This window comes from Echinops telfairi, unplaced genomic scaffold, assembly GCF_000313985.2.
Source record: "Echinops telfairi isolate 266 unplaced genomic scaffold, ASM31398v2 ScPeMD7_7420;HRSCAF=8458, whole genome shotgun sequence".
Taxonomy (NCBI): Eukaryota; Metazoa; Chordata; class Mammalia; order Afrosoricida; family Tenrecidae; genus Echinops; species Echinops telfairi.
Genome location: NW_022111320.1, coordinates 48,117,368 through 48,129,273, shown reverse-complemented (window position 1 = coordinate 48,129,273; position 11,906 = coordinate 48,117,368). Strand labels below are relative to the sequence as shown.

Here is an 11,906-nt window from a genome sequence, read left to right as displayed (position 1 = left end):
CCACTATTATGCCGTTGCCGTGGTGAAGCGAGGTACCAACTTCCAGCTGAACCAACTCCGAGGCAAGAAGTCCTGCCACACGGGTCTCGGCAGGTCCGCCGGGTGGAACATCCCCATTGGGACACTGCGCCCATACTTGAACTGGGCAGGACCACGGGCATCCCTGGAAGGCGGTAAGAGGACTAGGGCACGTCAGACCCGGCGCTCTCCTCCAATAGCACCCGCGGGCGGTTGCATGTGATTGCATACGTTCTGGTGAACCTCTGGGGGTGGGGGTGAGCCTGAGCCAGGGTGGGCCTAACTGGCATTAAACTTGCATGGGGGTTGGGGTGGGGGTCTGTACCAGCAAGTCTGAGCCTCCTCCCTGAAATCACAGCGTAGCCAAGCAGCTGCCTGTCCTCCGCTTCCTGCCCACAGAGGAGCGCGCAGCCATGGAGGTGCAACCTGGGCAGTCAGGGCCAGGGCCGGGGCTGGCTCTCACTCGGTGCCCGATTTTCCCTCACCAACAGCCGTATCCAGATTCTTCTCCCAGAGCTGTGTTCCCTGTGCAAACGGAAAGCGATTCCCCAACTTGTGCCGCCTGTGTGCCGGGCAAGGCGAAAACAAATGTGCCTGCAGCACGCAGGAGCCCTACTTTGGCTACTCTGGTGCCTTCCGGTGAGTGAGTGAGCCGGCCTCTTTCCCACAGGGCTGCAAGGGCCAACTGTCCTCCGGCCAGGACACCCAAAGAGAGGACCACCCCTTTGGCAGGGACCTGAGAGGGGAGGTCCCGTTCTCCCATGGCGGTTCCCTTCTTGTCTCTGCCCACCCTCCACCCCCCCACCCCCAACCCTGCTGGGCCCCCCTGTCTCCCCCCACCCTGCCACCTCTTTATAGCTTCAGGAGCAATCCTCTCTCCAGAGAACACCAAAACAGCTGTCCCCAGCCATCCTGGGTCCCCCCTCCCCACCCACAGAGGGCCTCCCGGCCTAGAGATCTTCAATCCTGGACTCCCGACTGGGCAGCACAGAGGCGGCATCCAGGCGGACCTTCTGGCCCACCTGGGCTTTTCGCAGACCAGAGGACAAGGACCTCTGCCTGTCTGTGGTCTGTGCTTCCTGCTCCACGCTGCTTCTTGGAGGACCCCCACCCCCTGCCCCAACACACACACACTGCCAAGAGCCCTCTGCACACTCAGCCCTGGGAGAGAGAGCGAGCCATGTGCTCTGTCAGAGTACACGGAAAATCAGAGCCACCGCCGCCAGGGACACCAAGCCTTCACCCCCTCAGCTCCCACCTCAACACACCCCCCCCCCTAGAATCCTCAAAGCCCTCTTTTACATAGAAGCAAAAGGTTTTGACTTCCAGCTCCGCCCCCCCCTCCCCGCCCAGGGCTTCTTCCTCAGACGCTCCTGGGGGAGCAGATATCTCCACAGGGTAACCCCCCAGGGACCCTTGGCCTGGAAGGAGGCCGGAGGAGGATGTCAAGAATGGCCTTTTGCTGAAACTTCGGGTGCTTTGTCATTTCACAGATGCCTGCGGGAAGGATCTGGGGAAGTGGCTTTTGTCCAGGAGAGTACGATTTTCGGTAAGAGCCAGCCCCTTCCGTCCTCTCCTTCAGCTGGGTGCTGCACTGGTGAAAGCCTCAGGTCTGGGTTCATGATTCCCTACAGCTCTGGTGCCGTGTTTTCTTCACCTGTAAAGTCATTAGGGTTTTCGTCTTCGTTTTATAAATCCTCTTGTTGCTTCCCTTCCTTCTCCCAAACACCCATGCCCAGGTGCTTTCCCGTGCCCTCTGAGTCCCATGTGGTCAGGCAAACCCTGCACTGCTGTTCTGTGTGTCTGGGCTTTAAGTTCACGCAAGCCCAGTGCTGGGCACAACGCGCTCCTAAGGGCGACGACTGAGCCTTTTGTTTTAGGCCTTTGTCTTTGTGGTCACCTGTCCACCTGGTCACGTCTCTGCCGCCAACAGCTCCCGTTCTGCTGCCCTGAGACAAAGACCAAACACGCTGCCATTGAGTGCATCCTGGCTCGCAGGGGCCGCAGGCGGCAGAGGGGAGCTGCCCTGTGGGTTTCCACGGCCTTTCTCCGGCAGCGCGCCTGGTGGTTTTCCAGCTGGTACCTGAGGTTAGCAGCCCAGTTTGAAACCCACGACACCACTCCCCCTCCAGGTGTCTTTTTGCTGTCCTGTTGGAGAACGGCTTTGGGACCACGACTGAAGCACAGCTGTTGGGTGTGTGCAGGCTCACAACATTCCCCTAGGACAGTGGTTCTCAACCTTCCTCATGCCACTCTCGGCCCTTTCATACAGCTCCTCATGTGGTGGTGCCCCCCAACCATAAAATGATTTTCATGGCTACTTCATCACTGTCATTGTGCTACCGTGATGAATTGGGCGGCCCCTGGGAACGTGTCGTTCGACCCCCAAAGGGGTTGCGGCCCACAAGTTGAGAACCGCTGCCCTAGGGCCAGCAGACTGCTCTCAGGACTGGCAGTGCACAATTACACTCCCACCAACACTCCCTAAAAATCAGCGGAACTGACTGCCATTGAGCAGATTCCGACCCCCGGGGACCCTGCAGGGCAGCGTAGCACAGCCCCTGTGGGCTTCTGAAGCAGTTTCCAACGTTCCAAGGTGTCCTCCTTGTCCTAGAACTTCAACTTTTTATTCTTCAGCTTTCAGATCTGTTACCCAGATGGTGACTTTACAGTGACAGAGATTTCGCTGTTGTTTACATTTAATTTCCACATCTCATGAGTTTGATAATCCCTTAATATATTTACTGGTATTGTAAGTTTCCCTTTCCTATGTTCGAGAGGGCCCTGGTGGCTGAGTGGAGGTACTTAGTTGGTTGCTAACTGCTGAACTTGTGGGGATTTTGAACACTGGCTCAATCATCTGGGCAGGTATCTTTCACTTCGTGTTCTCAGAAGTAATTTATATAACATACACTCATAGTTCTTTGAAAATACACTCATGAAGCACCCCTTACCCCCATCCTTGATACAGTACCAGGCATGAACAACTGGATCTTCTGCCTTAGAAATTCGATTCTCTCTTGTCTCCAGAGCGGGCATCATCGTTGACTCAGGGTTGTTATGGTAACAGATGGGGTCTGGTTTGAACTTCTGGCTCAGACCCCCTGGGCTGACTCCAAGGTTTTTGTGGGCAATGTTTATGTACCTCTCTTAGGGCTCTGGAAACATTCACTACCTTTTTCTGACCTTCCACTTGGTCATCTGGGGCAGCTCCCTCAGCTGGACGGTCTCTGGGCAGAGGGCAGCTACAGCTCATCGGTGACTGCCTGGGCTTGACTGAACTCCTTCTCACCCCTTCCCTTGGTCCAGAGAACATACCAGACAAGTCCGAAAGGGACCAGTATGAGTTGCTCTGCCCAGACAACACCCGGAAGCCGGTGGACGAATACAAGACGTGCCACCTGGCACGGGTTCCATCTCACGCTGTGGTAGCCCGCGCGACGAACGGCAAAGAAGACAAGATCTGGGAGCTCCTCCAGAGGGCACAGGTATTGCCACCCACAATCCTCCCTGTTCTTTCTCTAACCTCCTGCTCCTCTGCACTGGAGAAGAGTCAGCAGGACCTTGGACGTCTTCTTCCCAGGCTGTCCCCTGGATATTAGGGGCCTTGAAATCCTCGCATCTGACACTGTCTCCTGTCAGTCACTCAGAGAGACCGCCCCCCCCCCCCTGCCAAGGCCAACTTTGAAGGGCAAACCCCCGCGTCCCGTGTCGACTCTTCTGTGATGTGAGGTGGAAGTGGTTCCTCCTTCCTATCACCATCATCCTCAGCTGGGATGGCAGGCGGGTGACAGAGGGCTTCTGCCCTGTGGATCTGCCCCGGTGCAGCCAGGCCACCCAGCGCTGCCTTGCTCAATGGCCCCGTGGCGCCTCCCTGTGCTTATGGATCTTGTGTTCCCTGGACTTGGTCCTCCTTGCTCCTCCATCCGAGGAGCCCCGAGAGGGCTGGAGCTTATAGGGTCGCCAGGGTACCCCGAGAATGACTGCTTTGAAATGTGTGTGTTCCTGGGGACTCTGTGGGTTGCGTGGCTTGGAAACCCAGCTGATGGCTGGGAGGGCATGGTGGCACAGAGGGACTGGTATATAGAGTGAGCCACCTTCTAGCCCAGTGGTTCTCAACCTCCCTAATGCCATGACCCTTTCATACAGTTCCTCATGTGGTGGTGATCTCCCACCCCGCCCCCAACCATAAAATTATCATCATTGCTACTTCATCACTGTCATTTTGCTACTGTGATGAATCGGGCGACCCCTGGGAAAGGGTCATTTGACCCCCAAAGGGGTCGCGTGCCCACAGGTTGAGAACCGCTGGTCTAGGGCACAGGGGCAAGGACACCACCCAGTTCTGCCTTCAGAGAACTTGGGGAACCAAGAAGCAGTGGAGAAGGTGCCAGTTTTCTCAGGATGTTAAGGTGCTTGGACCCCAGAACTTCCACAAATAACAAGCCAGTGCTGAGCTCGCCCCTCTGTTGGAGGGTGCCAACGGAGGCTCCCACAGGTCCAAAGACACTTGCCGCATTGCTCCATAGTTCCTTCCCGCAAGTCATGAACGCTTAAATCGATCTTTCCCTCCATCAGGAACATTTTGGGAAAACCAAGCCACCGACATTCCAGCTCTTCGCCTCCCCTCCGCTGACAAACGATCTGCTCTTCAAGGACTCTGCCCTGGGCTTTGTGAGGATCCCCTCCAAGGTTGATGCTGGGCTGTACCTTGGCTACCACTACTACACCGCCCTGCAGAACCTGCGGGAGAGTGAGTGAGGGCTGGGCAGAGGGGGAGAGGCCTTCCGGGGGATGCCGACGCCCGCTCACTGGTGGCCCAAGCGCCCAGGGGTGGTCATTCCTTCGTATCTTGTTCACATGGTGGTTTGATGCAGGTCCCAGGGTCTCCTGCCGACAGAGTCAGGCCACTTGAGCAGATGAGGGGCATTTTCAGACACATGTTCTGGCCACCAGCTAATGCTTGGCCTCTATTCCAGTGCACACGAGCTTCTCGCAGCACCTATAGAAAAGTCACCTTGCTTCCGAGGAACATGAACGGATAGAGCCAGGACCTGCCTGGGATGGATGCAGGGACCTCCCTGACTCACAATCCCCTGGCTGTGGCCAGGAGAAAATTCTAGAGCAAGGAACTCAGCCACGGCTGTCCTTCCATCGAAGGGTCTGGAACGGGAGTCTAGACAAACACAGGACTGCATTCTCATTCACGGGGCTGACTGGGGGCCTTAGGAGAAGTCACGGAGGGGTGCCCACCTGAGTTGGGTTGGGCCGGGGGGCTGAGGAGTGGAGGAGGGGAGGACCCAGGCCTTGACTCATCCAATGGTGAAATCGGCTCCCTAAGTCTGTCTACTGTAGGGTCCAGTGGAGCTGGACTGTGTGGAGATGGAAGGGGTGGCTCCCAAGGTCATTAGACTTGACAATGACCTTGCGGGATCCCTGCCAACCCTGCCCTCCTCCCTCTGCAGGGTCAGGGGCCCGACGCGCCGGGGCGGTGTGGTGTTCCGTGGGTGCAGAGGAACTGCGCAAGTGCACCAAGTGGCGCCAGCAAAGCAGAAGCAAAGTGTCCTGCGTCGTGGCTCCCACCGCTGAGGACTGCATCACCCTGGTCATGGTATGCATCTGGGCGGGCAGCGGCTGGGCTGTGGGATCTGACGTGGAGGGCCTGGCACAGGCAGGGCCGCTGTCACATGGTGGTGGGGAGACGGGGGTACCCACCTAGCTGGGGGGCTGGGTTTCTTTGAGGACCCAAGGACCTTACAGATGAGGTTGGGGGCGGGGGCTCTGTGAGCGAGGCAGGAGATGCCAGAGAGGATCTGGCCGGGGCCAGACCTGGCTATGCAAACAGGAGGTTTGATGGTCCTGGAAGAGTCCCCGGAGTTTGGATCAGGACACCACCCCCTTCTTCAGTATGGCCCATGCTCCCCGACAGCAACTCCAAAGACCTTGCTTCCAAACAAGGCCACCTTCTGAAGGCCAGGGGTCAGAACTTGGACAGGACACCAGGACCGCCCTCACAGGGAATACAGGTCACCCTTTCTACTCATTGATTGAGCAGCTCCAGCACCATGGGTCCAGTGCGAATGAGCGGAGCCTGTGGAAGCCAGTAGTTCCCACCCTCTGTCTCCTCTGGGAGGGGTGCTGGTCCAGGCAGATAACCCCTGTGAACCAGAGGCCCAGAGAGTTGCCTTTTCTTCCCCAGAGGACAAAGGGTTCGTGGACGTTGAATCTGGTGTTTCCACGAGAACTGCTGCAGGTCTGGTGGAGAACCAAGAGAGCCCATGGCATGTCCTTTGGACGCCCAGTTAAAACGGCTCTTCCGTCTTTCTGGGACTCCGGACAAAGACCTGACCGGGGTCAGTCTCTCAGAGAGTGTCCAGACAGGCAGCACAGGGAGCGGCCTTCCCTTCCCGTGATGCCCAGGACTGGCTTTGTCTTTGCAGAAAGGAGCTGCTGATGCCATGAGCTTGGATGGAGGCCACATCTACACGGCGGGCAAGTGTGGTCTGGTGCCTGTCCTGGCGGAGAACTCCAGTAAGTGGAAGGAGCGGTGTCTCTGGTTTTATTCCCTCGGGGGGCCCGTGGGGGAAAGAGCCCCGAGGACACTGTGGGACGGGCATTGGGCTGCTTACAGCAAGGTCGGTGGTTCAGAACCATCAGCAACTCTTTCCACAATTTGTCTGCCATTTGTCAGACTGTGGTGGCTTGTGTGTTGTTGAGATGCTGAAGGCTGTGTCCCTGGTGTTTCAAATACCAGTAGCGTCGCCCAGAGTGAACAGGTTTCAGCAGAGCTTAATAGATGACAAGGAAGGTGCAGGCTGTCTGCTGCAGAGGAATGAGCCACTGAACCCCCATGGAGAGCATCTCCCCATGGAGAGCATCGAAACATGGCCAGTTACTCCAAGACCTGCTGAATAGTCTCAGAACACCATCAGCTGTGCTGCCAGAAGATGAGCCCCTCAGGTCACAAGACACTCAAAGTATAAGGAGGAAGAACTCCCTTCTCAAAGTAGAGTCTACCACAATGACCCGGCTAGAGGAACGCCTGTAGGAGTCAGGCCTTCAGAAGCATCAATAAATAGTGCAGGAAAGCATCAAGAGAAGATGGAAAGAATACACAGAGTCCCTGTACCAAAAAGAGCTAGTCCACATTCAACCATTTCAAGAGGTCGGATATGAGGAACTGAGGGAATACCAAAGGAAATGTTTCAACAAGCTGATAAAGCATTGGAAACACTCATCTCTGCCAAGAAATTTGGAAGACACCTGCTTGGCCATCTGATGGGAAGAGATCCATATTTGCACCTTTTCCAAAGGAAGGTGACCCAACAGAATACACAAATTACAGAACAATAGAATCGATATCCCATGCAAGTGAAGTATTGCTGAAGATCCTCCAGAAACAGGTACAGCAGTACCTCGACAGGGAGCTGCCGGAGGTTCAGGCTGGATTCGGAAGTTGATGTGGAACAAGGGATATCATTTCTGATGTCCCATGGATCTTGACCGAAAGCAGAGAATACCAGAAAGATAGTTACTTGTGTTTTATGACTATGTGAAGGCGTTCGACTGTGTGCATCACAGCAAACTATGAAAAGCCTGGTCCTTAATAGGAAGCCCAGAACACCTCATTGTGCTCATGCAGAGCCTGTGCCTGGGTCAGGAGGCCGTTGTGTGAACAGAACCAGGGACTACTGCAATCTTTAAAGTTAGGAGAGGTGTCCGTCTTCTTACCACCCTAACTCAATTTGTATGTTGGGCAAATAATCAGAGAAACTGAGTTATAGGAAGAAGAATGAGGCCTTAGGATTGTAGGAAGGATTATGAACAATCTGCAGTCTGCAGATGACCCAGTCTTGCTTGCTGAGAGGGAGGAAGACGCGAAGCGCTATTGATGAAGATGAGGGACTGCCGCTTTCAGTCAGGTTCACAAACCAATGTAAAGGGAACCAAAGTCCTCACAGCCGGACCAATAGGTGACATCACAATAAACGGAGAACAGGTGGAACTGGCCAAGGACCTCATCGTGCTTGGATCCACAATCACTGCTCACGGAACCAGCAGTCCAGAGATCAAAGCACACCTTGCATGGGGTCCATCTGCTGCACAAGACCTCTTTAGAGCGTTGAAAAACAAGGATGTGGCTTTGAGGACTAAGGTGCGCCTGACTCAAGCCATGGGATTTCCAATGGCCTCCTATGCATTTAAAAGTTGGACATTGAACAAGGAAGACCAAAGAAAGATGGATGCACTTGAACGATGGTGTTGTCCAAGAATATCGAAGGAACTAAGGACGGCCAAAAGAACAAACCGATCTGTCTTGGAAGAAGTACAGCCAGAGTGCTCCTGAGAGGCAAGCATGGTGAGACTGTGTCTCATGTACTGTGGATGCCAATCCCCGGAGAAGAGCATTATGCTTGGACAAGTCGAGGGCAGTGGGAAAGAGGAAGGCTGTGGACAAGATGGGTGGATCGTCACGGCTGCACCCATGGGCTCAAACTCGAGAACAATCGTGAGGATGGTGCAGGACCGGGTGGTGTCTCGTTCTGTAGCACACGGGGTTGCTTTGAGCTGGAACCTACCAACAGCACAGATGAAACACAACTTTCCTCTAGTTCTTTAATGCTCCCTCTGCACCACTGTCATGACCCCACTTCGACCATACAAATCTGGGTAGACCAGAGGATGTACACTGGTACCGATAAGAGCTTGAAACACAGGGAATCCAGGACGGATAAAGCCCTCAGGACCAATAATGAGAGTAGCGATACCAGGACCGGAAGGGGAAGGTGGGGAGAAAGGGGAAACCAATCAGAAGGATCTACTATAACTCCCTCCCAGGGGACGGACAACTGAAAACTGGGTGAAGGGAGACAGCGGTTGATGTAAGACATGAAAAAAAGAATAATTTTTAAATTATCCAAGGTCTGTGAGGAAGGAAGGGGAGGGAGGGGAAAATGAGCTGATACCGAGGGCTCAAGTAGAAAGAAAATGTTTTGAGAATGAGGATGGCAACAAATGTACAAATGTGCTTGACACAATGGATGGATGGATTGTGACGAGAGCGGTAAGAGCCCCCAATAAAATGATTTTTTAAAAAGAAGAAGAACCTAACAACAGTAAGAAGCCACTCTTTGGGATAAAGAGGAGGCTGTAAATTGGAGTAGACTCGAGGGCAGTGGATGTGGTTTGGTTTGGGGACATAGGGCGTGGGGACAGGAAAGAAGGTCAAATGGAAGGATGTATTAACATGGCAGACCCAGGGCAGAGAATTCGTGAAAATGGTTGTGCTACCCACCTGCCGATTGCTTTGGGAACTGATACAATCTCAATCGGCTTCCTCGGCTTCATTCAGAAAAAGTTTTCGTGCCGGATGTAGCACCTGTAGAAAAGTGTACAACTCAACGGCGTTTCACAAAGCGGGCTTCTCCATGGGAGTGGCACCACAGCGAGACAGAATGTTTCAGAAGTCCCCGTTGGCCCTCTGGTGGTCACTGTCCTAGTGCTCCCCAGGATGACCACTGTCCTGACTCCTGACAGCACAGTCAGCTCTGCTTCCTTGTCAACGTTGGGGAGTGGCACACGATGTACTTGGGTGTCTGGATTCTCCCTCTGCGTGTTACGTTTGTGATTTTCCCCCGAGTGAGTCTGTCCTTGTCGAATCCCGCTTTACAAAGGGGTTTCAACGAGCCAGTGGAAAAGCTCCATCAGCTTTCATCCCATTTTCCCATGAACCCTCGGAAGCCCCCTCCATTAGCACTCTGTTGTGCGATTCCCGCAATTCTCCCTCTGCCCTGTTGGGCATTCGGGCAGCTTCCAGCCTGCACGGTCCTAGTTTCTTAGGGCAGTGTGCACAGACATGCCAAAAGCGAGTGGCTTTCATGAACAGAAATGTACTTTCTCACAGTATCGGAGGTTCAAAGTCCAGATTCAGGCCATTGGCTCTAGAAGGTGAAGCCTCTGCGTAGTGGCCGTGCATTGGACTGCCAGTCCTAAGGTCATCAGATCGAAACCACCAGCCGCTCCTCTGGAGAAAGACAGGGCATTCTACTCCTGTAAGCAGTTAGTCTTGGAAACTCCCAGGGGCAGTTCTACCCTGTCCTATAGGGTTGCTGTGAGTCAGAATAGACTCAATGGGAGTGAGTTGAGTTTTTTTTCAAATAACTTTTCAGCTTTGATGTGGGGTGCTGTCCTCCTGCATGCTTCTGTGCTCAATCTCCCCTCTCGTGCCCCAAAGGGATGGACTTCAAACACACCTGTACTAATCCCACCTCGCTGCCATGCCTTAGCATCCCCCAGATTGCCAACTGAGTCCCCAGAGGGCATGGGGTTTAGAATTTATGGCATTTCCTTTGGGGGGCGCTGTTCGATCCCTGACATCGATGCTGGTGAAGAGAGCTGCTGCGGGCAATTGCCGGATGGGGCGTCCTCAGATTTGATTCTGCGTCGCTGAGATTTAAAAGCTTGTGCATTTTCGGTCAGTCTAGTAACGTTTTGCTCATCTCTGTACCCTCAGGGTCCCAAGGGAACAGTGGCTCCGATTGTGTAAATAGACCAACAGAAGGTGAGTAGGAAGGGGTCCCTTTCAGGGTCGAAGGTAAGTCCTTGTGGCTGTCGGAGAGGATAGTGGGGTGGGGGGGCTTTACAACCCCCACCCAGAAAGGGACACAGCTGAGACGCCATAGCAAGTTCGAAGATGCAGGCGGTTGGTTCATAGGAGAACAATGATAATGTCTCTACCGGCCTTGGTCTTTGGCCGAGAACTTTTTACATATTTCTCTGTTGTGTCTGGCCACGTGGCAGGAGGGGTGTTATCCCTTTCATATTAGACAGGGGGGCAAGGCGGTATGTAGATGTCACTGTCTCCTGGGCCAAATCCAGCCTTCTGTGCGCCCCCTACTGGCCTGCATGGGGTAGTGCATGCTCAACTTCTCAGCTGGCCTTGCACCTGCCCCCGGGCAGTAGGCCAGGTGCTCCTTAGGGGGACAAGCAGGACACTCTCACGACTCCCACCTGCACTGTTCCCAGCACAGGGACTGTCCTTGAGGCTTCCACATAAGCACACATCTGCGCAGAAGCTCGTTGGGTGGCTCGCTGTCCTGTCCTTGCTAAGTATCTGCTCCCGGCACTCGGTTGGAGGCACTCTGGTTTAGTAGCTCCCATCTGGAGGGGAGGTGATGGGCATGGCTCAGGGATGGTTTTTGCGATGGGTGGCTGGCTAAGGACAGAGGCCAGCACTCATTCAGAGAACCAGCCAGACTTCCTTATGTTATTTCGTAGCCCAGGCCAACCTCCCCACCACACAGGGCAGCAGCGTAAGCTTGGTTGAACTTCCTGACAGTGCCTGGTCCCGGCCCGGGTTTACACCACTGCCCTCGAGTGTACTAAGCCTCACTCTCTGTTGTCTGCTGTGCAAGGGTACTTTGCCGTGGCCGTTGTCAGGAAAGCAGATGCCAGCCTCACCTGGAACTCCCTGAAGGGCAGGAAGTCCTGCCACACCGCCGTGGGCAGGACCGCAGGCTGGAACATCCCCATGGGCCTGCTCTCTAATCAGACAGGTTCCTGCAGGTTTGGTAAGCATCCTGGAGGGAGCTGGGGGTGGGCCATCCTGGGGTACAGGTGGCGGGTGGTGCTATAGACCTTTGAGCATTCAGGATGGGTTTGTAACTGGAAGGGGAGGCAGAGGGGAGCATTTTCAGGTTGAGACCCGGAGATCAGGTCTCCTGGCATCCTGGCTGCACACCCCATTCCCATGCCCCACCTGCCCACCCAAGGTTGACAAAGTGCAACATCAGCCTGTTTCTCTGCACCCTGAAAGGTCCCTGGGTGACACCGTCGGGTTGTAGCGCTCATCGCCCAACCCAAAGGCTGGTGCTTTGGGAGAAAGGCCC

At 54.7% G+C, this 11,906-nt stretch overlaps 1 protein-coding gene across 1 annotated transcript in view; it reads left to right on the top strand.

The window, feature by feature from the left end:
• Positions 1-11,906, top strand: part of LTF (lactotransferrin) — a 28,608-nt gene that overhangs the window by 6,100 nt on the left and 10,602 nt on the right. Inside the window, exons 4-12 of the mRNA XM_030887666.2 lie at positions 1-173; positions 510-657; positions 1,512-1,567; positions 3,328-3,506; positions 4,597-4,771; positions 5,484-5,629; positions 6,459-6,549; positions 10,532-10,579; positions 11,433-11,588. The exon at positions 1-173 is cut by the window's left edge and continues 5 nt beyond it. Of these exons, the coding sequence (XP_030743526.1) occupies positions 1-173; positions 510-657; positions 1,512-1,567; positions 3,328-3,506; positions 4,597-4,771; positions 5,484-5,629; positions 6,459-6,549; positions 10,532-10,579; positions 11,433-11,588 (1,172 nt within the window). The remainder of the gene's footprint in view (positions 174-509; positions 658-1,511; positions 1,568-3,327; positions 3,507-4,596; positions 4,772-5,483; positions 5,630-6,458; positions 6,550-10,531; positions 10,580-11,432; positions 11,589-11,906) is intronic.